This window comes from Petaurus breviceps, unplaced genomic scaffold (assembly GCF_028583685.1).
Source record: "Petaurus breviceps papuanus isolate PSGF00001 unplaced genomic scaffold, PetGlider_PUasm1.0 175, whole genome shotgun sequence".
In the NCBI taxonomy this organism is placed as follows: Eukaryota; Metazoa; Chordata; class Mammalia; order Diprotodontia; family Petauridae; genus Petaurus; species Petaurus breviceps.
Genome location: NW_027185764.1, coordinates 23,846,930 through 23,873,721, shown reverse-complemented (window position 1 = coordinate 23,873,721; position 26,792 = coordinate 23,846,930). Strand labels below are relative to the sequence as shown.

The 26,792-nt window shown below is 36.8% G+C and overlaps 2 protein-coding genes across 3 annotated transcripts in view; both read left to right on the top strand.

The window, feature by feature from the left end:
* PMS2 (PMS1 homolog 2, mismatch repair system component) overlaps nucleotides 1-11,030 on the top strand; it is a 38,314-nt gene extending 27,284 nt beyond the window's left edge. Inside the window, exons 12-15 of one of the 2 annotated variants that reach the window (XM_069084892.1) lie at nucleotides 3,796-3,963; nucleotides 6,026-6,126; nucleotides 6,667-6,836; nucleotides 10,463-11,030. In XM_069084892.1, coding sequence (XP_068940993.1) covers nucleotides 3,796-3,963; nucleotides 6,026-6,126; nucleotides 6,667-6,836; nucleotides 10,463-10,606 — 583 coding nt within the window. In that variant the 3' untranslated portion in view covers nucleotides 10,607-11,030. The remainder of the gene's footprint in view (nucleotides 1-3,795; nucleotides 3,964-6,025; nucleotides 6,127-6,666; nucleotides 6,837-10,462) is intronic. The other variant, XM_069084893.1, reaches the window with a different exon arrangement.
* A 6,540-nt stretch (nucleotides 11,031-17,570) lies between these two features.
* The window catches only part of RSPH10B (radial spoke head 10 homolog B), a 62,291-nt gene continuing 53,069 nt past the window's right edge, over nucleotides 17,571-26,792 (top strand). The window contains exons 1-3 of the mRNA XM_069085398.1: nucleotides 17,571-17,812; nucleotides 18,435-18,510; nucleotides 22,164-22,232. Coding sequence (XP_068941499.1) covers nucleotides 17,571-17,812; nucleotides 18,435-18,510; nucleotides 22,164-22,232 — 387 coding nt within the window. The remainder of the gene's footprint in view (nucleotides 17,813-18,434; nucleotides 18,511-22,163; nucleotides 22,233-26,792) is intronic.

Sequence of the window (26,792 nt, the reverse complement as noted above, 5' to 3'; positions counted from 1 at the left end):
ATTCATTTACATTTTTCATTCATTTACATTTTTGTTAGTTATTTGTAGCATTTTTCTTTTTTAATTTAACTTTAAAAATATATTATTATTGTTATTTATTTTTTTAACATTCTTTTCTTTTAACATTTTGAATTCCAGATTCTCTCCCTCTCTCCCACTCCTCTAACACCTGTTGAGAAGGCAAATAAATAATATCAAGTATACATGTGAAATCATGCAAAGCATATTTCCATGTTAGCCATATTGTAAAACACAACAAAAAAATAAAGTGGGGAAATTATACTTCAATTTATAGAGTTCCTCAGTTCTTTCTCTAGAGGTAAATAGCATTTTTTCATCATGAATCCTTTGGAATTGTCTTGTGTCATTGTATTAATCAGAGTAGCCAAGTCTCACAGTTGATCATCATTATAATATTGCTGTTACTCTGCAAAATGATCTGGTTCTTCCCCTTCACTTTGCATCAGTTCATATAGATCTTGTCATGTTTTTCTGAAACCAACCCTTCATCATTTCTTATAGCACAATAGTACTTCACAATCATATGCTACAACTTATTTAGCCATTCCTCAATTGAGAAGCATTCCCCCAATTTCCAATTCTTTGCTACCACAAAAATCTGTTATAAATATTTTTGTACATATAGGTCTTTTTCCTTTTTCTTTGATCTCTTTGGGGTACAGACCCCATTGTGGTATTCTTAGATCAAAGGGTATGCACAATTTTATGGTCCTTTGGGCACAGTTCTAGATTGTTCTTCAGAATAGTTGGATCAGTTCACTATTCCACCAGTGGTTCATTTTGTGCCGATTTTTCCTCATCCCCTCCAGCATCTGTCATTTTTGATAGGTGTGCAGTAGTACTTGAGAGTTGTTTTAATTTGCCCTTCTCTAATCAATAGTGATATAGCATTTTTTCTGTGACTATAAGTAGTTGTTTTTTTTTTTTTTAAAGCAATCAGGGTTAAGTAACTTGCTCAAGGTTACACAGCCAGTTATTTCTGGGTGTGGTGCTGAGTGTCTGAGCCTGGGATTCGATCTCCAGGTCATCCCAACACTGGAGCCGGGTGCTCTTACTCGCTGAGCCACCTGGCTGCCCCTAAGCAATTGGGGTTAAGTAACTTGCTCAAGGTTACACGGCCAGGTGTTTCTGGGTGGGTGCTAAGTGTCTGAACCCGGGATTCGATCTCCAGGTCATCCTGACAGTGGAGCCGGTGCTCTTACTCGCTGTGCTACCTGGCCGCCCTGATTATAAGTAGTTTTGATTTCTTCTTCTGAAATTGCCTGTTCATATCCTTTGACCATTTATCAACTGGGGAATGGCTGTTATTTCTATAAAATTAATTCAGTTCCCTATAGATTTGAGAAATGAGGCTTTTGTCAGAAGAACTTACTATAAAACTTTTTGATATTTATTGTCTGTGGTTCCTTTGGGCAAAATGTAGTTTCCCTGATTATCTCTTTTAATTAGGTCTATATTTGCTTTTACTTTGTCTGCTACCCCTCCCTTTTTAATTTCAGTTGAAGCATAATAGATTCTGTCCCAGCTCTTTATTTTAACTCTGTGTTTATTTTTCTGTTTCAAGTATGCCTTTTGCATACAACATATTGTTGGATTCTGGTTTCTAATTCATTCTGCTATCCATTCCCATTTTATGGGTTAGCTCATCCCATTCACATTCTCAGTTATTTCTAACTGTGTATTTCCCTCCATACTATTTTCTTCTGTTTATCCTCCTCCCTCTCTTTTTATCTTCTTCTTCCTCAAAAGTCTGTTTTCACTCTGACCATTCCCTCCTTTTTGGATTTGGGAAACACAACCGGAGGCTTATCCTGCTTGGATTTCTAGTAAGTAAATTGTTACAGGCCCCAAACCCTGTCAGCTAGCGGGAAAGTTCTATAGGTTCAAAGCAAAAGAACTGTAGGCTCCCTCATGGTCCAAGTTCTCTGTCAGCCACTGAGCTGTTGGCTCTGTTCCTGCTCCCTCATGATATATAATGTCAGATCAAGTCTGGTCTGGATCAGCACCCTTACCACAGGCCCCAGCCCAGTCCCTGTGCTCAAAGGCTCTACATAGCTTTCTTGGGTGAACCCCCTCCCAAGTGCCTTTAGACCTGTGGCTATTTCTCTGTATTGACTTAGGCTGAAGAAGTAACCGACCCATGGTGGTTTCTCCTGGAATTTCCCATTACTGCTTCTGATGCTCTTAACTTGACCTTTGATGGAGAAGTTGTGAAAGAAAACTGGGCCATAGTGCTTTCTTCTATGCTGTAGTCTCCCTCAGTTTCCATTTCTCCCTTTGAAAAATGTTTGTTTATATCCTTTGATCACTTATCTATCCACAATATTTTTCAAAAGAATATAATTTTTTACAACTTTTTTCCTTTCAATTAATTGAATTTTATGCAATATGCAATATGTCTCCTAAATGTATTTATGCAAGTTATGTCCATTTTTGCTTTTGTTATGCCTTGAACCTGCCATTGAATAAGCAGAAATATTTTGGTATCTGGCAGTATTACTAATACAACAAGGAAACTTTTGTTGCTTCAGATTGCTTTTACTTTTATAATTCTGACTAGGGTGATGTCTGTATTCATATTGAGAATTTCTGCTCATCATCTGCATCTCAGATAATTTTCCTTCACTTCCATTCTCCTTGTCATTTCTTCCAATTGCTCTTAATTTTTTTCTTCATTTGCAAATTCTAGAATATTATATGGTTATTGCATTGATTTTTTTTCTTTTGGAGGACTTTCTATTGTTATTATTGCTGCCTCTTCATTTCTTTCCCTTTGTTAATTCATCTTGTATAGCACTGCTTGGCTAATCATTTTAAAACACCATTTTCATCACTGCTCTGCCCAAAAAACTTCAGTGACTAAGAAGATAAAATCCATACTCATTAATTTAGCATCAGGATCCTTGATAGTCTGGGCCCTGTATACAGTTGCAGCCTTGCATTCCACTATACAAACTCTTCAAATGAATAAATTCATAAATTTATTAATTTCACTCCTGAAAAGACCTGTGCCTTCCCACATCCATGCCTTTGATCATGCTGTTCCTTTCATCTTCTCTTCTCTTTATTCTTGCTCTATTATATCATTCTTAATGTAGTCTGAGTTCCTCTCCCATAAATCTTTTCCAGTATGCTGTGATTTCTGCTTTCTCAGAATTTGTAGTGCTAATTGTCTTTGCCACTTATTTGATGGCATTAAGTATTGCTGTATGACATTTCTTGAATTATTATCTAGTGGGATTATTTTTTTGTGTAAACACAAAGTATCTCCCTATTGTTCCTTAGGGGACAGTGGCTGGCTTATACTTGTTCCTCTCCTCCATAGCACTTGGCACAGTGCCTCGTTAAGAACAAGAATTTATTTGTTAATCTAAAATGATTTTAACACATATTATTTTAAACTTGAAACACAAAGTTTTGCTTTAATGATGTTTTTGTATTGTGCTAGGGTTATTTCGTCTCTCTGTACAACTGGATTATGAAGTACTTAAGGGCAGGGAATACATTTTATTATCACTACTTCTCCACAGCAGCACAGTAGATACCTAACAGGCATTCAGGAAATATTTGGTTAAAAAAAATCCAGTGAAAGGGTACAATTAAGCAGAAATTAGGAATTTTATGGTATGGTTTACTCTTTTGTGAGTGTTTTCAGATTCATATTTTGAATTACAACTAAATCTATTCACTCCAATTAGTTGACCTTTTTTTTAAGGTGGGAAGGTGTTTAAAAATTCAAGACTAATATATGTGTTCTCAATTTTCTGTGTGCAGTAAAGATATGTTTGCAGAAATGGAGATCATTGGACAATTTAACTTGGGGTTTATAATAACCAAGCTGAATGCAGATCTCTTCATAATTGATCAACATGCCACAGACGAGAAATACAACTTTGAGATGTTACAATTGCACACTGTTCTGCAAGGTCAGAGGCTCATAATGTAAGTTCACCAAAATTCTCAGTAGGCTGACTATGAATGGTATTGGCTCAAGTAGCTTAACAATGTTTCTTTTGTGTTTGCATAAACTAGGTTATTCAGGTGTAATCCTATCTCTTTTACCCCTTTATTGCATATAAGTATACCTGATTTATCAGAAAGTTAATATACACTTTTAAATAATAAACTAATTTTGCTATTCAGAAATCTTATCCTATAGCTATTAGAAAAGCTTTTGGATGAAAGAGAATTCGTTTGACCCAAAAGCTGAAAATTTTGTTTTCTGGAAGCCCCCAAATTCGGTCTCTTGATCTTCAAATATGATATGATGGATGTTTCTCTCCCAGTTCCCAACTTTTTTTTTTGGAGGGGGGAGGATAGGGCAATTGGGGTTAAGTGACTTTCCCAAGGTCACATGGCTAGTCCAACTTTTTTTCTTTTTAGGATTGCCTTTCTCTGATTCTCATGCCAGATGAAAATTTATAATCAATAGCTTTACAAGATTTTTTTTATTAAGTATTCATGTTGTTTAATCTACAAGTCTGTCTTTTAGCAAAGTGATACATTCAGATAAATTTTTCTTTAATACAAAGTTAACATATGTATAAGAGATAGAGGAATGATGGTCACGAAGGTCTCCCACCTCTTGGCAGGAAGGCAGTGAATTACGTGTATAGGATGTGGCATACATTGGCAGACTTGACCAATCTATTGACTTGTATTGCTTAACTATACTTTTCTTAATGTGGAAGAGTTTTATGGGGTTGAGAGAGTCATTGGGAGGTAACAGCAATTTTTTAAGTGCCAGCAAATCTTTTTTTTTTAAAGAAATAAACTCAGAACCAAACAGAAACATAACCTTCAGTATTTAAGTGGATATGTGATCCCATGGGGTAGGGTCTGTACCATTTAAAAAAAAATCTGTTATTTTTGATCCCTTTTGTTATCACCCTCATTTCTGAATATTTGCCTCCACATTTCCATGCCCAGGGAGCTGTTCCTTGTTACAGAAATTTTTATAAAGGAACTGTTTTTCACTTTTGTATTTGTATCTTCAAGCTCTTAGCACAATGGATAGTAGGTACTTAATAAATGTTTAGAAATATGGTGGCTATGCCTTGCCTTGTTGATTGGGTTTTCTCCATCAGTACAAGTAGAATGTCATCTATACCTTCTCATACTATGCAGTTCTTGTCCATATTCTTTTATAGATTCTTCACAGAAGATCTACCCAATGTGCTAGCGGCCTTCTTCTAAGCTTTTGTAAATTTTCTGGGTACCAGCTGCAGTCTACTTGTGGCCACTGTTTTTCTCTAATGTTAAAATTCATTGCTAAGACTTGCATGTGATTTGTTTAAACAATAGTCAACTCTAGAGACAAGCCTTACCATTTCCTTTAATGATTTAGATAGTGTTACTAATTTGTAATTTTTTTTTCTAAACTACCAATGAAATTGTTTTTATTAGCTGGATAAAAGTTCTTACTATGTAATTTTTATCCTTTTTAATATAAAAAAGTGCTTCCTGAAGCACTCCCTAAAGAGTGACTTTTAATTTCTCATTTTTATCACATTTTGTATAAATATGATTTTTCTCAGTTTCACCTTGGATTGGTCTCTAAAATTATGAAGGCCAAATTTCCTTGGTGACATTTTTCAGTCAGACACAAAATAGGACAGGCAGGGTCAGTAGGATAGCAGAATTTGTTTTCTCTAAGAATCCTTTGTATCTAGGAATCTTTTTGTCTCACCTTTTCTACTTTGCTTGATTGTAGGGGAAGATATGGCCTTTACATTAGAGCAATCTAATATAATATCCAAAATGCAATTCAGTGAAGTCGTAGAACAAGAAAGCTGCTGGATTGATGACATGTTTTATTGTTGATAGTACAGGAACATAACTTATAAGAGTGATATTTTACTAATCATAGGCACATAGCTTGCCTATTCTTTTGAATCCATTTCATTACATTGTTATATCTTATAACTGAATAACTTATAACTGTCATATCTTATAGGTGAACGTTTAACTTAAAACTGTGATTTGAACTTTATCTCTTTTTCAGACCTCAGGCTCTCAATTTAACTGCTATCAATGAAGCTATACTAATAGAAAATCTGGAAATATTTAGAAAGAATGGTTTTGATTTTGTCATTGATGAACTTGGTAATTTGGGGTTCTTTTTGCTTTTTGGAGGGGGGAAGGCAGGCCAGTTGGGGTTAAATGACTTGCCCAAGGTCACATGGGCTAGTAAGTATTAAGTGTCTGAAGCCGGATTTGAACTCAGGTCCTCCTGACTTCAGGGCCAGTGCTGTATTCACTGAGCCACCTAGCCACCCTAACTTGGTAAGTTTTTAACAGGGATTATGGAATTATAGCATTTTCAAGTTTGAAGGGGTTTTGATTTATTTCATTCAACCATATCATTTTATGAATGTAGCTCTAATTCCAGAATTTAAAAAAATTTTCCTTTAATTCCTCAAGTATTAGCCATTTTTATTCACCACAAATAATTTATTAAATTAAATATAAAGTTAACATATGTATAAGAGATAGAGGAATGATGGTCACAAAGGCCTCCCACCTCTTGGCAGGAAGGCAATAGATTACATGTATAGGATGTGGCATATATTGGCAGACTTGACCAATCTATTAAAATTAAAGTATAATCTTAAAATCTGTTCTTAAATATCTGTATTCTTTTAGCTCCAGTCACAGAAAAGGTTAAATTGATTTCCTTGCCAACTAGTAAAAACTGGACATTTGGACCACAGGACATAGATGAGATGATCTTCATGTTAAGTGATTGCCCTGGAGTCATGTGCAGACCCTCTCGAGTTAGGCAAATGTTTGCCTCAAGGGCATGTAGGAAATCTGTAAGTAATGAAGAAGAAAGCCTATTTGCTTCCAGATTTGATGAGATTGAGTAGTTTTATTATGTTTTAAAATGAAATTTGGTGGCTAAGCATATCTTATTTTTATTATAGCAAAAAAGACTATTATAAAGTAAGATTAGTCAAATAATGACTCAAGTAGTGTTATATTTTGCCTCTCTTGTTTTATAATTTAAATAAGGATGGTATTATCTTTGTAGTAGTTTTAAAAGGAGCTTCATTGACAAGTGACATATTTGACTAGATTATAACATGCAATTGGATGGGCTGCCCATTGAATTAATCCATTAGTGATATCTATCTTGGACAGGCACTGCAGAACTAGGAGCGGGAGAATGAGCTGGCTTGTACTTGGAAAATTGCGTAGGGCTTGCTTCATGCTGCCAAAGCTCATTTTTTAAACACTAATGTTTTCCTAACAAAGCTGTGTAGCATGGAGCAGCATTTCCTCAGATGAATAAAAATTAAGAGTGACCCAAAGGATAATGAAAGAACATACAGTGAATATTCTGAAGATGCATTTCATTGATGATGACTTGCTTTAGAAGTCACATAAAATTCTTTTTAGATGTATGTTACTATACATGGAGATGTACTGGCTAAGAAAAAAGGTTATTAGTAGATGGGACAGCCCAAGTGTTGAATTAAGTGGTATACATGAAATATTAAGTAACTTAGAAAAAGGCCTCTGTTTTGGCTAGATCTCTTGGAAGACCTTTAGAAGGATGTGAACGTGAAATATACAGACTGATAAGGCACATATGGATTGTGATGTGTACTGGTAGAACAGCTATGCCAGTGAGAATGGGAACCTACTGAAGTCTCATTCTTGCTGAAGTCAGTGAAGATGGCCAGTTTACAGTGTTTTCAGTCATGCTAATGGTCATTTCTCAGGAAGGATTTGGGGTGATGTTCCAGCTATGTTAGCTTGTGGTAGTACAAGGGGGAAAAGAAACAGGCTGTATGAAAGCAATGATGTATGGTCATAATGCCAGAAACACTTAAAAGTCCTCTATTCCTTTAAAAATCCATTTTCTCTCTGATTTTACTTAGTCTTACAAGGTAAGCAGTTCTTACTTGTAAGTGCTTTTGTCTTTTAGGGGAAAAGTACATATTCTAAGATTTCCTCTTCTATTTGGTAGAAGCTACCTAAACTCGTGTGATCCTGATTGGTTCCTTGACATTTGATCTCTTTCTGAGTACTTGCAGTATATTTTCCTGGGCTTGGAAACTTTAGAATTTGGCTTTGACATGTCTTAGAATTTTCATTTTGGGGTTTCTTTAAAGAAATAACCTGTAGATTTCTTCTCTTTTCTCTTTACCCTCTGGTTTTAAATCTGAGCAGTTTTGCTCATAGCTTTAAGAGAGACCAATGATTTTTAAGTTACCTGTCTTTGACCTTTTTCCTAGGTTAGTTGTTTTTTTTTTTTTTTTTTTGCTTTTTGGAGGGAAATTGCAGTTAAGTAACTTGCCCAAGGGCACACGGCTAGTTTTTGTGTTAAGTGTTTGAGGCCAGATTTGAACTCATGTCCTCCTGACTCCAGGGACAATGCTCTATTCACTGAGCCACCTAGCTACCCAGGTTAGTTCTTTTTGATAGTATATACTTCACATTTTCTGTTTGTTTGTTTTTTTCCATTTTTGATTGTTGTATTAGTTCTTGTCTTCTAGAGTCATCAAGTTCTGTTTGCTACATTCTGATTTTTAGGAAATTCACTATTTGGGTATGACTTTCCACCTTTTATTCTAAGCTACTTATTCTCCTTCCATTCGAATTCTTTCCTTCAGAACTCCTATTTCACTTAATTCCATTTTACTTCATTTCTTCTAGACCCTCTTATTAGTTCTGATGGCGAAGCCATTTTTTTTTCCTCACAAGTTCTGCTTGTAATTCTTATGGAGTTAACTCTTTCCTTCTGAATTTCTTGACCCATCATATTTCTTCATACTGTTTGGTGTCTCCTCTTTACTTATTTCCAGGCTTAATTCCTGATTTGGGACTTTGTGCCAGGCCAAGGCTCCACGCTTTTTTACAATCTTAAATAGGCTGGTCAGGCCCTGTTTGGCTCTCCTGGGGTTTTCCCAGCTGGGGCACCGGATCCATTGAAGTTCCCATATGGAGCACTTTGGCAGGCTTCCCTCATCCCTAGAGCTTCCCTGGCCAGGGTACTTCCCCCTTGAGTCTTGGCTGACAAGCTTCCTGAGGTTTCCTCTGGCAAGAGCTGCTGGTTCTTTTTTGTACAGTTGTGAGCGGATGGAGGAACTTCCTGAGAGGTTTCTCTTTGTATTTCTTGGTGATTGTTTAATATGATGTCTTTTTTAGATAGATAGCTAGAGTAAAATTAGAAGAGCTGAGCTCCTTTGAGACTCTTCATAACAGCCATTTTAACTGGAAATGTTTTGTTTTTTAATCAGAGATTTTAGGAGGATTTTTAGAAGGAGAATGCTGGATTTGTCATCAGGTAGCTTCAGTTCAATGCCTTTCTGTATTGCTTACTCATGGTGTGACCTGGAACTTTTTTGGGCCTGAATTTTCTCTTCTATAAAATAAAGGTGCTCTTCTAGCTCCAGATATATCCGTCCTACAATTCTCTCTTCTGCTAACCAAGATTACTTTACACCTAAAATACCACTTGCTATTTTCAAGCCAAGAATTAGTCAATCAGAGAACAAACATTTAATTGTTTGCTATTTACCAAGCACTCTGGTGCCAGGTACTGTACTAAGTCCTTTTTACAAATATCTTCTTTGATCCTCACAACAACCTTGGGAGGTAGGTACAGCTATTATCCTCATTCTGTGGTTGAGGAAACTGAGGCAAACAGAGGTTTAGGTGACTTGCCCGGAGTCACACAGCTGGTAAGTGCTTGAGGCTGGATATAAACGCAAGACTTCCTAACTTCAGACCCAGTACTCCTTCTACTGCATCACTGCACAAATGGGGAGTTGGTGGCCAGGGAAGGGAACTTTAATCTAGATAAAGGGATAATGAGTAGAAACATAGGGCAGTCGGCTGTCCATAATCCAGGCTAATATTGATTTGATTATTGTTTCCAGATCAAGACAGAGAAAACACAGTCCAGGGGAGGGTTCAAGGGTATATATATATAAGCTATTCCACACTTCTTTTCTGCTTAAGCATCCTATACTTCCCTGTAACTCTTAGCTGAGAAGCTTATTTGTTACTTTATTGTGAAAATTGAGGGTATGTATTATGAACTCCCTTTTCTCACCTCTTTATCTCAAAACCCTTTGACATCATCCTTCACTTTCTTCTTTCCCTTAGTCTGTGATATGGAGGAAATGATTCTCATCCAGGAGTTTCCTATGTCAGTGAAGTTGTAGGCACAGTTCCAAAGCAATCCATATCTACATTTCTATATATACTTGTCTCTCCGATTAAGCTTCTTTGGTGTCTGGGACTGGTTTTGCCTTTTTCTGTATCTTCAGCACTTCTCACAATGCCTGGCACATTATAGGAGCTTAATAAATGTTTTTTGATTGATAATGTTTTTTCCTAGTAGGGGGAAAGACTACTTTTACATAGCTGCTATTCACAGTTAAAAGAAATATATCATTAAAACTTTTTGTGTGTGTTTTGAACTCAGGTCATGATTGGAACTGCCCTTAACAAGAATGAAATGAAGAAACTGATCACTCATATGGGTGAGATTGAGCATCCCTGGAATTGCCCCCATGGAAGACCAACTATGAGGCACATAGCTAGCTTAAACATCATTTCTCAAGACTAATGAATAAATGTGCATAGAATTATTTGCATTTTGTAGACTTGCAGATTTTATCATGGATTTTTTTGAAAGCAAATATAAGCAACTTTTTTTGTTTTAAAAATCAGTGTGCTACATTATTTTCCATGTTTAAAATTTTATCTTTATATTTAACTCTGCTTGTGAAATTTCTTGTTCTTACTGATTTTTTTAAAAAAAATATATATATATATGTACAGCCAAGAACATATTTTGAGAAGTAAAGAGCATGCTTTAGAAGTTATATAAGGCTTGAATTCACACATTCTTCATAGAAAATATATTTAGTTTGTACTTTAAGCATTACTTTCTAACCTAATGTTAATTTCAAGAACTTTGGAATTATGGTTTGCTCTAAAAATAGGTATCCTAGCTGAATGAAATAAAAAACTGTCTGTTTTCCTGTTAACTCTATCGTGCTATAGTTTTATTTCCTTGATACAAAAAGTCTAGAGATTTTTAATCATGGATCCACAATGTTCATGCAAATACAGATCTCATCTCATTTGAATTTTTGGCAGAATGAAAATAAAAATGAATAGATTGGGTGGCTGTCAAAGTGGCCAGCAAATAAAGGGAAAAAATTCATTTGAGATCATCACAGAATTGCTAGCTGATTATATTTTTAAATTTTACAATTATTTTCCTCTAATGAGTTTGCAGAAAGCTGACAGATCTTGTGAAATATGAAGAATATATTGCCAACAATAACGCAGTGGATATTTTTTTCACCCATACCACAACATTTATTAAAGCTCCTATGCTAACAGAATATATTGCTACCAGCAATATTGGAAATTTCCTTATTGGGCCCTGGGTTTTTCTGTCACTGGGCCCACCAATGCCAATAGTAATTCTGCTAATAATATACTGCTACCAGCAATACTGTAAATCTCTCCTTTGGGCCATAGCCTTCCTGTACCTGGTACCACAATGCCAGTAGTAATGAGTTAAATCTTATATGCTGCTTTACAATTACAGGGTGCTTTCCATAAGTTATCTAATTTAATTCTTTAAAAAGTTCAAGGTAGGTAATATAGGTGGTAGCATACTCCAGTTTACAAATTCAGGAACAAGTTCGGAGAGGTTAATGCCATAATAAAGGTTGCATTGCCTGACTCAAACCCAAGTCTTCTTGCCTGCCTTACAGTGGGTTAGATAAAAGCTGCAAGTTAGGGCATTGCCAACTCAATAAAAGCAGTCATATTTCCTTTTTACCAAGAAAAAGTTTTGCTTGGGGAAACATAACTTTCTTCTGTCTTTACAGACAGATCAGCCTCTACTGGCTTTATTTGATAAGAAAAAATGAGTGAAATCTTTAAACCTTTTCAAGAAGGCAGTTCATGAATTTCTTTTCTCAGCTGAACGTATGATGGAAATGTTTTGGAAATCAAAAGGCTAAAAACATTTCTTTAGAGATGGGCAAATTTTGGCAGTTTAATTATTGAGTGGCAGGGTTGCGTAGGATCAAGTTGTCCGCGGAATAAGGAAGACCTAAGTTCTATAATCGTTCCCCTCCACACTCCCAGGCAACTCTCTAAGGCTAAATTTCAGGGCAGGGATAGACCTGTATAGGGAGCTGCCAGTACTGATAAAATCTCAGTTCCTACAAAAAATATGAAAATATCTTTTGAAAAATAGCTGCCTGGAAATCAGATCTCTTTTTAATGGTATCGATCCTGCATCAAATTAATATTGAAACCAATTTCCACCATTCCAAACTCTGGGGAAATTTAGAGCTTTTCCTAAGACCCTGGACGGCTCTTCTTTCCTTTTAACTTAACAAATTAAAAGCTAGATAGGGTGACCATTCAAGGCTGTACCTTTAAAAGCCGACTTTTAAAGGGGCCGGGATCATTTGAAGAGGTCCTAATTAAAGGACGCAGTTCCTTTAAAAGCCCTTTATTGAAAGAGGGGTCCATGTAAGATCCTCGGGTCCCTTGCGGAGCCACCGGCGGTCCCTTTAAGAGCGTTGTGGCTCCTTGACGACGGCTTCCTAGAGACCGGACTGTCTCCAGGACGCTGCACCGGCCGGGAGGAAATTCCTAGAACTTTGGTCCCCAGCCGGATTCCCCGGGATTGTGTCGCCAAAGGATTTAAAATGGTATCGTTATTCGCCATGCCGCTTCCAGGGCCGAGGGACAACGAGGCTTTACGAGGGCAGGTGGTCTGGGTGGGGGTCTGGGAATCAGAGCAGGACGAGGAGGGTGGACGGGTAGATTGGACAACCCCCATGCTGCTGTGCCCGGAGGCTCTGCACAGTGCGGCTGCGCAGACGCACATCCTCCGTCCACTGCTAGAACCTGAAGGGAGCACAGAGGCCACGTGTCCAACCCATGCCAGAAGGGTCTCAGGCTCTAACTTCCCTGTAATGTCCGGGTCCAGGGGTCATCCATCCTCTGGTGGAAGACCCCCAAGTGAGGGGAAGCAGCCCTTACAACTATATGGATGGATCTAATTGCATATTTTTAATTTAAATATAATTGCTGCCATTTAATTTTTTTCTTATATTTAGTTATATTAATGATTTAATTTTTTTTCAATAACAAACTTGTTCCCCCCCCACACACACACACATACCTTTCCTCTCAATGGGAAAAAAAGGAAAAACAAAACAAAAAACTTTGTAACAAATATTCATAGTCAAGCAAAACAAATTCCCACATTGGCCAAGTCCAAAAATGTGGCTCCCATTCTCCATGGAGTCCATAATAATGATAGCAGATAGCATTTCTATAACATGTTTCACAAATGTCTCATTTTCTCATCGCAACAACCTTGGGAAGCAGGTGCAATTATCCCCATTTTGCAGATGAGGAAACTGAGGCAGACAGAAGTTAATGAACTTTTACAGGGTCACACAGCTTGTAAATATTTGAGACTGGATTTAAACTTAAGGTCTTCCTGAGTCTAGGAAGCGTTCGCTCTCTGAACTGCCCCAGCTAGGTGCTTCACTGGCAGAAAGTGCATCATCTTTTGCAATAGTACATTGATCAGAGTTCTTAAGTCTTTCAAAATTGTTTGCCCTTATAATGTTATTACAAATTTATTTGGTTCTCCTTACTTTACTCTTCATAAAAGTCTGCCGGTTTTTTTGAAACACCTTTATATCAACTTAATTTCTGAATATATTCCTTCTTCTTCCCTTAAACAGCAAACTATCCCTTGTAAGAATAAGAGAGGGGGAAAAACAGTTCAGCAAAACTAAACAACATATCAACAGTCTGTAAGATTATATGCAGCGTTCCACATCAAAATCCTCTGTCTCTTAAAAGGGAGAGAATAAGTTACATTTTCTTATCTTTTCTCTGCAAGTAGGTACAGAACATTATAATTACATGATATTTAGTTTCTGGGTTTTTTTTTTTAGTTGTTCTAACCCACATGCTCCCAGGACTGAGCTCTAAGTTGTCCAATCCCTATCACCACCATTCCTTTATCTTATTGTTACTGGCATTTTATGTATGCATTTTCATAATAGTTTTGAATAAATTATTTATTTTTAGTTTTCAACATTAACTTCCATAAGTTTTAAACTTTCTTCCCATCCCTCCCCTGTTTTCCCCAAGATGGCATACAATCTGATCTGGGCTCTACACATATATTCCTAGTAAACAAATTTTCACGTTAGTCATGTTGCATAGAAGAGTTATAATGAATGGGAAAAATCATGAGAAAGAAAAAAAAAAACATAGTCTGCTTCGTTAAGCCTTCCAACTCCATAGTTCTTTCTCTGGATGTGTTCCATCATGTGTCCTTTGGAATTGTTTTAGGTCCTTGTATTGCTGAGAAGGGCTAAGTCTCAGTCCTTGCACACTGTGGCTGTTACTATGTATACTGTTCTCCTGGTTCTGCTGCCCTCACTCAGCATCAGTTCATATGTCTTCCCAAGTTTCTCTGAAGTTCACCTGTTCATTATAATCGTTTTTTCTTACAGAACAATACTGTAATCTAGTACATTCATTTGCTACAATTTGCTTAGCCATTACCCAATTTAGAATAATTTATTTCATTTCCAATTCTCCACTATCACAAAAAGTTGTTTAGTCTTTTTTTTCAGTCATGTCCAATTCTTTGTGATCCCATTTGGGGTTTTCTTGTCAAAGACACAGATTTAAACTTAAGAAGATGAGTCTTCCTGACTTCCGGACCTAGCATTCTCTCACGGCATCTCCTAGCTGCCCCACAGAAAGTTAGACAGCTCTAATTATTAGTAAGCTTTCTTGACACCAAGAATTAATTTGAAGCCTACGTCTAATTGTTTCTGTCTCTGCTCTCTAGAGCAAACAGAGGAAACATAACCTCGCTTCCACATGACAGCCCATTAAATACTAGAAGATGGCTGTTATGCACTCCTTCAGTCTTTTCTAGATTAAACATTCACAATTCCTTTAACCCACTTTCATATGTCATGGACTCAGGCCTCTTCTTGGCTAAAGCCTTGGAAACATTGAGGTGTATAAGAACATGCAAACTACACTTTCATGATGCTGATTTATGTATGTTCCTAATTGAAATGATCTTTTAGGAGCATCCTTTGCAATACAATATGTATACATGCACATATATTCACTACTCAGTGAAACGTTAGCTGGTCTTCCCATTCTAACCTAAAAACTCATGTTTCCATTGATTCATATTTCTACAAGAGTTTGTGTGTAGATCTATATAAAAATAAATGTATGCATGTATACACACATATATGTATACATATATATATATATATATACATGTGGCGGGTATTTCAACACTTTCAGAGGGAGAGAACGCACTTATCTTATTAATTTGAGGGCTATAGTATGAATGAATGAATTAAAAACACTTATTAAGGGCTTACTATGTGCAAAACAAAGACAATACCTACTCTCGAGTTCACATTCTAAAAGGAAGACAGCATATGTAAGAGTGTGTGTCTATGTAATAATATATAATACATATATATGTGTATGATGGTGTCTGTGTATTATATATGAATAGAATATTGTCTGTGTATCATATTGTTTGTTTAGACTTTTTCAGTCATGTCCAACTCTTTGTGTCCCCAGTGGGATTTTCTTGGAAAAGATACTGAAATGGTTTACCATTAATTTCTCCAGCTCATTTTACAGATGAGGAAACTGAGGCAAACATGATTAAATGACTTGCCCAGGGTCACACAGCTAGTATCTGAGGCCATATTTGATTTCAGGTCTTTCTGACTCCAAGACTGGCACTCTATTCACTGTGCCACCTAGCTGCCTTTGTATTATATACACATAAATAATATACTGTAGCAGCAAGCACCCCAAGCGTCCTCAGGATTTGCAGCTACCACAGGTTCTTGGATCTGCTTTGTTAAAGGAAAGCAACTCAAAATGGGTTAACAAGCTTACTTTAATCAGTCAGACATATATCATTTACCTTGTTTAGGGGAAAAAGGTCAGCACCCCAAACCTCAAAATATACAGACAGAATTATCAAGACATTAACAGATCAAGTAGACAGCTTTCCAAACTGTCCAACCATTACATCCATACCCAGTCAACATCTGATCTGGGTTTCCACATCTGGGTTTTTCAAAGCCGGGGGACTCTCAACAACGGCTTCCCAGAATTCAGATCAAATCACAGAACATTTCTCAAAGTGAGTCCCAAAACAAAGCTACACATCAGGGCTTATATAGCCTTCTCCTGGCTCAGAGAATGTAACAACCTTATTGACTCACTGGCCAATCAAGAAGTATCTACTGAAAAACAAGCCTCCCTCCCCAGGCTTCAGGTGCATTTCAGCCTAGGGGCAGGGAAGATCTTCCAAATTTGCATTCCCATTACATATACATATGGGGGTGGTCAGGTGGCGCAGTGAGTAAGAGAGCCGGCCTTGGCATCGGGAGACCTGGGATCAGTTCCAGCCTCAGATACTCAGCACCCACACAAAAAATAACTGGCCGTGTAACCTTGAGCAAGTTACTTAACCCCAATTGCTTAAAAAAAAATATACATACATATATATGTGATAATGTCTATTATATATACATTATTATGTGTTACATCTTATTATATCTTATTGTGTATTATACACACATGCACACATCATTGTGTATTATTTATATATTATACACACATACATAATACATACCATCACACACATGTTTATATATTATATATACATTATATATTTGTTTCTTCAACACACATTACATATATAATGACACTCATATAACACACACATATAACACACACACACATATTACACAGACACACATTCCTGCATGTGTTATCTTCCTTTTAGAATGTGGATTTGAGAGTAGAGATTGTCTTTGCTTTGCCCATTTTTGTTCACTTGTTCAATCATGTCCAACGACTTTGACCATGGGATTTTCTTGGCAAAGATACTGAGTGGTTTGCTATTTCCTCTTCAATATGTTCCCATTTTACAGATGAAGTACTGAGTCAAATAGGGTTTAAGTGACTTGCCCAGGGTCACACAGCCAGTAAGCGTCTGAAGCTGGATTTGAAGCCAGATTTTCCTGACTCCAGGCCCATCGCTCTCTCCACTGCACCACCAAGCTGCCCCTGCTTTGCAGATAGTAAGCCCTTAATAAATACTTTTTCATTCATTCGTTTAGAATACCATAACCTTCACATTCATAAGATAAGGGTGTTCTCTCTCTCTGAAAGTGTTAAAATACCCACAAGTTTGGATTAACTTTTAGATCATTTTTAGGAGAATAAAAATGACTATGATGATGATGACATTGACATTGACAATGGTGATGAAAGTTAGATGATGCCCCTGTAATATTAAAGCTACAAGTCTAATTTAGGGATGAAGTTAATATTTACTTGAATTGTAAAACATTTAATGTTTTTCCAGGTAAAATTCATCAGTGCTCCAAAGTACAATCAACTCTCGGCCAAAGAAACACATCTGTTCTAAAAGTTAAAACTTTAAAGGCCATTCAAAGACAATGGCAAAAGAAAAGAAAAAAGCAGATAAAAAGTCAGAAAAAGCTGCTCGGTCTCCTTCTCCTTTGTCTGAGCAACCCCCAGATATATCCAAACAAGAGTCCAATATTCCAAAACCGGAGGTAATTCCTGTCATCTCAGAGCCTGAAGTTCTATCCCTCAAAGAAGAGAAGCCAGAAGAAATACAAGTAGAGATACCTCAATATTATGAAGAACCCATTCTCACCAAACTGATTGTTTTAAGGTGACTTTAGCTCCAGTGGACTGTCTGTAGCAAGGATCCCACACTAGATCATAGGTTAATACTCCAATTTGATGTCAAAGATCAATATAAGCTGAAGTAGCTAGGGACCAATGAGTCTTGCCCTGGGGCTTATATTGAGGTAGGATTTGGATATGTAGGAGGCAAAGAGGAGAGAAGAGAAAGGGGAGAATGAAAGGAGTTAGAAAGTCATAGAAGTAGAAATTAGTATGGTGGGGGGGGGTCAGTAGGGAGCTAAGTTCATGAGTAAGATGATTATTACCCTAATGATTAATTAGAAAATATTGTTCAAGATGTCTTAGAGTGGGCAAGGAGACCAGCTGAGCTGGTATAGTAATCTAGGTGTGACATAGAGTGGTCAGTGGAAATACAGAGAAAGGAAGAGGCATTTCAACTAGAATGACTTAAGGGACTGTTCTGATCATCAGAATTTCCTAGTTAGCTAGTTATATTTATGTAGCAAAATTCCACCTATGTAATGAATCATTTTTGATAGGTACTAATTTTCATTGTTGATACTTGGTATTAATTCCATGTTTTTAAAATCGATGTCATTTCCATTTGCTTATACCCTTTGTCATGTTAAGCTCTATTTTCTTTGCAGCTATGAAGGCGAAAAAGTCCGAGGATTGTATGAGGGAGAAGGTGTGGCCCACTTTGAGGGAGGAGGTGAATATAGAGTGAGTTGTAAATTTTGAGTTGTATCCATTTGGGGGGAAACTGGAGTGACTTATGAGACTTGTCTTTTTTTTTTTTTTTTAACAAGGTAAGTATTAAGTGTTTTCTAAAACAGTTAGGTAACTGATTCCCAGAAATACCCTGGCTGCACTTCACATTGATTTCAATAGGAACTTTGCATGTGTATTCAAAAGCAAAATACACCTTCATGAAACCAATATAGTACCTTGGATTTTAAACTGTTTTTTTTTCTTTCTTAATTATCCTTGAATGTTACTCAACTTTTGTTGCTTTTTGTGTCTGCTTTTCTGTATTTAATTGCTGTACCTTATTACTTTAGAGTTGGAGCTCATTACATGCTGTATACAATGTTATTTTAGTTTTTCCAGCCAATTTTTCTACTAATATTCATGGCACATATTAAAGGATTAAAAGGTTGAATATTTGCTAAGAGGTTGGGTTGGGGAGTGGATTTCAGAAGCCACAGAGAAATAAGAAACAGGAGAAATCTTTGAAATAAATTTTAAAGCCTAATACAAAAAAATGGTCATGTTTGACACATGACTTAATGACTATAGGCATTTGGGCTTGACCGTTTAAATTTAACTGTGACTGATTTCCTCAACATATGTTCGAATGGGTGACTGTAGATTCATTTGGATCTTTCAAAATGCAAAAGGATGTGTGTTAAAATAGGGAGGATTTTTGTTCATTAATGGTTTTTAGTTCTTAAACTTTACATTTTATCATTAGTCCTGTTGAATTTGGATTCAAAACCGAACAAAACAGTTCTCTTCTATTTAATACTCTTTGTATCCCAATTTCTATGTGATATACACCTCTTATTACTTAGATTTTTGTGAGAAATTTAGAGAACCCCTTTGTTGCTTAGTTCTATGAAGTTCACATCATAAGAATAATAGCACTGTCTACCATTTCTCATTTCCTTAGGTTATGTGAGGGTTTTTTTTTATATACTTTGATACTTTTTAGTTCCTAGAATTCTGTTCTGGACAATGTTCCAGTTATTATTTTGTTATTTATCAGTCCTAAGCTGATGTGCAAAATTTATTTTATTAAGCAATTGGGGTTAAGTAACTTGCTCAAGGTTACTCGGCCAGTTATTTTGTGTGGTTGTTAAGTATCTGAGCCCGGAACCAATCCTAGGTCTCCCAACTCTGGGGCCAGCGCTCTTACTCACTGTGCTACCTGGCCACCCCTGATGTGCAAAATTCTTACCAAGAGGAAAATAACATGATAGTTTTGTATATAAGATTTGCATTTCTCAGTGTATCATTGATTATACAGAAAGCAAACTTCCAAATGCTTCATAGATAACTAGTTTCATTATTTTATAGCAACACCATGGAAACCACCAGCTCAAATTTACAATCACTCCTCCCACATTTGCTAGCATCATAGTAGCAACTGTACTGTGTACCCTAGAATCTCCCTGTTGACTATAGAGCCGAAGTGTAGCAGCAAGCACCCCAAGTGTCCTCAGGGTCGCTGCCACCACAGGTTCTTGGATCTGCTTTGTTAAAGGAAAGCAACTCAAAATGGGTTAACAAGCTTACTTTAATCAGTCAGACATATGTATCATTTACCTAGTTCAGGGGAAAAAGGTCAGCACCCTGAACTTCAGAATATACAGACAGAGTTATCAAAACAGAAACAGATCAAGTAGACAGATTTCCAAACTGTCCAACCATTACACCCATACCAAACAACATCTGGGTTTTTCAAAGCCGGGGGGCTCTGGACAACGGCTTCCCAGAATCCAGCTCAAATCACAGAACACTTCTCAGAGTGAGCCCCAAAACAAAGCTACACATCAGGGCTTATATAGCCTTCTCCTGGCTCAGAGAATGTAACAACCTTATTGACTCACTGGCCAATCAAGAAGTATCTACTGGAAAACAAGCCTCCCACCCCAGGCTCCAGGTGCACTTTAGCCTAGGGGCAGGGAAGATCTTTAAATTTACATTCCCATTACACGAAGTAGAAATATTAAGAATTAGGTCCATCTTGGATTCTATTCAGGAGAATTTTGTTACAGAAACACTGAAAATTCTTAAAGTAGCTTCTTCTATAGATGAAGTATGATCTCAATGGGGCTCCTGTCACCATATACCAATCCTTTTATTTATTTGTCATTGAGAAATAGTGGGTAGAAAGCTGAACTTGGAGTGAGGAAGAGCAGATAGATATAATTCTAACCTGGCACCCCCTCTCTCTGAGAAGAGCAGAGTGGCCTTGGGCCCCAACTTCCTGCTTCCCCTCCTGACAGCTAAGTAAGTATCCCTCGTTGAAAGGGTTGGGGAGAAGAGGCTAGGCCTCTCTCCCTTTGAAGCACACAACAGACAGCCCTTGCCACTGGGGGGCCTTCCTACATGTGGGGGCTCATCCTCATATTTTGTACTCCTAATTCCCCACCTTATCTTGCCTTGGGGACCCAAGCTGTAAACACAGTATTAATAGCCAGGGTCCCTCCCAGCCCCCCAACTAGGTGAACTTTCTAAATAACAAGAATCATTAAAAAAAAATGATTTGTATCTGATTAAGTATTTGATTAAACTTACAACACTTTTCCTACAGTGAGAAAAGCTTCATATAGCATGGGATGTGGTCTGCTCAAGCCTTTTTCCTTTCCAAAACAGCAACTATAAAAGCATGGAATGTAATTTAATATTTCCCTCTCCCCTCCCGCCTTTATTAAGAAAAATAAAAATGAAACTCAGAACTTGATCCCTTGCTTTTGGCTCTTTTCTCATCTCCTCCCAGTTAAAAATACTACCATCTCTCTTTGGTCACCATCCTCTTAGACCTGCATTTGGGCTCCACACACATTTGAGTGTCAGTATGATCTTCTTGGTGTTCTGGGCCTTTTTCTAGAAAACTGGTTTTATTTGGCCACCATCTGTTTCTGATCCTAGTGTAGAGAGTGCTTTTGCTCTTCCTGGACTGAAGCACTTTGTGAGGCTGGTGTTTGTAACACATTCTGTGAATTTCAGGCACACTCACCAAAGGGCAGGGTTGGAATTCCAGCTGAGTTTCTCAGACAACCAGTATGCCATGAGCTAGCTTGGAGGCCAATCCTGGACCAAGGAGACCAGCTGGCTTGAGGTGAAGGATCACTTATACTCCCCCAAGAATTTTCTTTTTAACCTGTAGTTGCTCTGATAAATATAGACAGATACGTACACAGGTTTTCTTTCATTTGGTTTTGTTCACAGGTTTATGATGACCAGATCAAAGTTTTTTTAAGTAACAAAAAACAAATTAGATTTAAGAAGTTATAAAGACCCATTTTCTCATTTCTATCTCCCTTTCCCCAGCTACGTCTAATCTATGTAATAAGTGGGGGGAGAAGGAAAGGAGGAAAATTTTTTTGGTCATTAAATTTTACCAATTCAGTCCTTTCACTTCCAGTCTTTAGAAAACTGATTCAATGAGGCCTAACTTAATTTAAATAAATATAAGTTCTTAACTTTGAAATGCAGGATCAAAAGTTTTTGAAATGTTGAAATTACAGGATGATTAGGAAAGGGAAAATGTTTAACACTGTAAAAATTGAACCTATAGATCAGAGTTGTATCTTAAAACAAAAAAAAACCCCTAGGTAATAAGATTTCTTTGTTTTTCCATTTTGAAGGGTATGTTTGCAGAAGGACTCATGCATGGACAAGGAACTTACATCTGGGCTGATGGATTAAAATATGAGGTAAGATAGGTAATTATGGTCCTGAACTGTATTTTTCTTAGCCTCACATCAAATGGTATTTCTACATTTTGCATCTTTAAACCAGAAATTATGAAGATTCAAAAGTCCTTTTTTACATGGAGGAAATTATATTTGCAGATAAATAAAGTAGCATAGGGAGGAAGGTAACTCCAGACCACAGAACTAAGATATAATAGAGTACTAGAGCACAATTCCAATGCTCTATAATGGAACAAATAGTTGATTAGGAGTCAGAGGAACTGAGTTCAAATCTTAACTTTGAGAGTTGAGTCTCATATGACCTTGGGAAAGGTTCTGTCTCCCTATCTATAAAATTAGGGATTTTGATGAATCCTTCTAGTTCTAGATCCTATTTCTAATCTCTTGAGGAAAGCATCTATCTCTAGACACTTTTAGCAACAAAAAGTAAAAAAGGACAGATCAATAAATTAGGCATGCAACTAAAAAACTAGAAAAGCAACAAATAAAAAATACCCTAACTAAACACAAAAATAGAAAAATCAAATATAGCAACAGAATGGAAAGCAAAAGTAAGCCATTGAATTGATATATAAAGCTAGTAGCTTTTTGGAAAAAATACACACAAAAAGATGAAAAATGAGCTAATCTAATAAAGAGAGAAAAATCAAATTGACAAGAAAAAATTAGGAGGGTTTACAATAAATGCAGAGCAAATAAAGGAAATTATACAAATTATTTCCTATATACCAACAAAACTGATAAATAGATGAATATTTACAAAAATATAAAACACACAGAATACCAACACACAAAAATAGAGAATATAAGTAATCCAATCTCAGAAAATGATGTTGAACAAGCCATAATTGAACTCTTAGTAGAAAAAAAATCTAAAACCAGATAGATTTACTAATAAATTTTATCAACATTCAAAGAGCAATTAATCATGGTAGTACATAAGTTATTTGAAAAAATAGGGAAAGAAGGGAGCCTACTAAATTCCTTCTCTGAAACAAATTTCATCTATGCACTTTATACCGAAATCAAGGAAAAACAAAGTAGAGAAAAGAAACTATAGATCAAGGACTCATCTCCTTTTTTGTGTCATGGGCTTCTTGGGCAGCCTGGTGAAACCTAAGGACCCCTTCTTGGAGTAATGTTTTTATTTTATTTTATTTTTATTTTTTTTAGATTATTTATTTTTTTAAAGCAATCAGGGTGAAGTAACTTGCTCAAGGTTACACGGCCAGTTATTTTTTTGTGTGGGTGCCGAGTATCTGAGGCTGGAACCCATCTTAGGTCTCCCAGCTCTGGGGCCGGCACTCTTATTCACTGCACCACCTGGCCACCCCTAGATTTTTCTTTTTGGAGGGGGGAAGGTAGGGCAATTGGGGTTAAGTGACTTGCCCAAGGTCACAGGGCTAGTTTTTGTGTTAGGTGTCTGAGGCCGGATTTGAACTTGAGTCCTCCTGATTCCAGGGCTGGTGCTCTATTCATTGTGCCACCTACTGCCCCATGGAGTGATGTTTTTAAATGCATAAAATAAAATACATAGGATTACAAAGGAGATCAATTATGTTGAACTACAGTTATCAAAATATGTTTGAAAATAAATTCCCAGAGCCCAAGTTAAGAATCTCTAGGGAACATTGATGCAAATATATTGCATAAAATATTAGCAAAGAGGCTATGTTATTGTTGTTCAGTCATTTCAGTCATGTCCAACTCTTTGTGACCCCATTTGGGGTTTTCTAGGCAAAGGTACTGGAGTGGTTTACCAATTCCTTTTCCAGCTCATTTTACAGATGAGGAAACTGAGGCAAAAAGGTTAAGTGACTTGCCCAGGGTCACACAGGTAGTAAGTGTGAGGCCACATTTGAACTCTTGAAGGTATCTCGCTGACTTTAGGCCCAGGACTCTATCCACTGTGCAGCCTAGTTGCTGCAAAAGAAGCTATAGCAACAATTAAAAATATCATCCATTATGATCAAGTTCAATTTATTCCATTAGTGCTTTGTTGTTAGGAAAACTATAAACATAATAGAGAAGTAATGGGTCATAGTGGATAAAGAGCTGGCCAGCCCAAATCCATTTAGAATTACTACAGAATTTATGAAATACATGGGAGTCCACCTGCCAAGACACACAGGAATTATGGGAATACAACTACAAAATTCCCTTTACATAAATAAAAAAAACTTAAATCATTGAAGTCCTTTGTCCCTAATTAGATCATGACAATATGATAAAAATGACAAAACCTAATTTAATTTATAGATTTAGTGTCATATAACCAAGCCATGCAAAATTTCTTTGAGAATGATAAAAAATAATATCAGAATTCATCTGGAAGAACAAAAGGTCAAGAATCTACTGATAAAAAATAATATCAGAATTCATCTGGAAGAAAAGTAGGTCAAGAATCTACAGGGAAATACTAACAAAAAGAGTGGGAAAAAAGGGAGCTTAGTAATATCAAATATGAAGCTGTGCTTCAAAACAGTAGTCATCAAAACTATTTGATGCTAGCAAAAAAAATTTAAAAAGTTGATCAGTTGAACAGATTAGGTCCACAGGATCCATAAACCAATTAACATAGCATAGTGTTCAATAATCCCAAGGACACCAGCTGTGGGGGTAAGGACTGATTGTATAAAAAAAAAACTCCATGGAAGGTGGGAAAGCAGTCTGGAAGAAAATAGGTTTGGACCAACATCTTATATTCTATAAAATCTTCAACTAGATATAAAGGATCATATCATAAATTAGAAGAGAAAGGAAGGCTATACTTTTCATAACTATGGATAAGGAAAGCATTCTTGACCCAACAATGGATGGAGATGATCATAGAAGATAAAATGGACAATTTTGATTACATAAAACTGAAAAATTTTTGCACAAGCACAATAATTCGGTTAAAAGTAGAAGGGAAACAGGAAGAATCTTTGCAGCAAATTCTTCTGATAAAAGTCTGATGATCCAAGATTTATAGGACACTGATTCAAATATATAAGAATAAGTCATTCCCCAAATAATTCTGCAGTTTCCCAGTGGTCAAAAGATCTGAATAGGTAGTTCCCAAGAGAAGTTCAAGCTATCATTAACCTAATACTATGGTGGAGCCAGACAGTGGTAGGTGAACAAAACAGGTAATAGGGAGAATTGGGCAGGTGAGGATTATTGAGTTTGACCAGTTTTATTGAGAGGGAGAAAGGAGAATAGAGAGAGGACTAACCTGGGCAGCTAGGTGGCACAGTAGATAGAGTGCTGGACCTGGAGTCAGGAAGACTTGAGTTCAAAATCTGACCCCAGACACTTACTAGCTGTGTGACACTGGGCAAGTAACCCTGTTTGCCTCAGGTTACTCATGAGAAAAATGGCAAACCATTCCAGTATCTTTGCTAAGAAAACAAAGAGTTAGAAATGACTGAAAATGATTGAACAACAACAAAAAAGGATAGCCTGCTGAAAGACAGAAGACTACTGTGAGCTATCTGGATATAGGATCATAACTCTGGATTCATGATATGGTCTGCAGAAAGTCCATTTTAGTTCTAAATCCTACTTTAAGTGGCACAATTTGGAAATTTGCTGGTTCCCAATTCCAAATTGTATTGCCAAGGCAATATTCACAGCACCAGTGGTGACTATGAATATGTAGACATGGTTCTGAATTGCAAAATATAACAGACTCTCCATATAGAAGACAGAAGCAAAAACATTCAGACACCAGAAAGCCAAAACCCAATGCCAGAAAACTGAATTCATAGCAACAAAGAAATCTGTACATAATAAAACTGCAGAGAGCAACACCATCCCAAAGCCTTTCCACAAACACTCACAAGCCTAGCTGTCTACTTGCCTCCATCCTCTATCTTCCCCAGCTCTAACTGCTCTGGGTCCAGCTTCCTATCAGCTCTGCGCCACCCTTCCTGCTCCACCTGTTCAGCAAGCTCCTCCCACCACAGTCTCCATGTGATTACATTCAGCCTATTAAGGGACAGGGAGAATCTTCAAATTCCCCTTACCATTACACAAGTGAAGGTTTGCAAATGGATCTTTCTTCAGTTTACCACAAATACTTTGTCACTATGTACACTGTGAACACACAGGCAGAAGCAGAACATTTTACCTGTATCTATTTCTTCCTTTCTGAAAGGAACTGAATCGTTTCATGGAAACTTAATAAACACATCTTTGTGTCAAGGCTTCAACACCTTAATCCACTTGTGTGTCTTCAGTCTCATCCTGGGGAAGGGTCGTGAGAGAGAAGGTAGTGATGTACCTTAAAGAAATTTAGAAATGGGAGGTTTTTTTTTTGTTTTGTTTTTATCAGTAAGAAAAGCAAATTTATTTTACTAGCCTGTTCTGATCATATGGACAGAGTAATCAGAAGCTAGCTCTATGTGAGGTAGTGGTCAGAACATATGACCAAAGAGTGAAAGTCATAGGGAGAGGGATCTTGGTACATTACAAGAAAAATACCTCCTAATGATTGTTGTTCAGTTATTTAAGTCATGTCCAATTATTTGTGACCCTATTTGAGGTTTTCTTGGTGAAGATACTGGAATGGTTTGC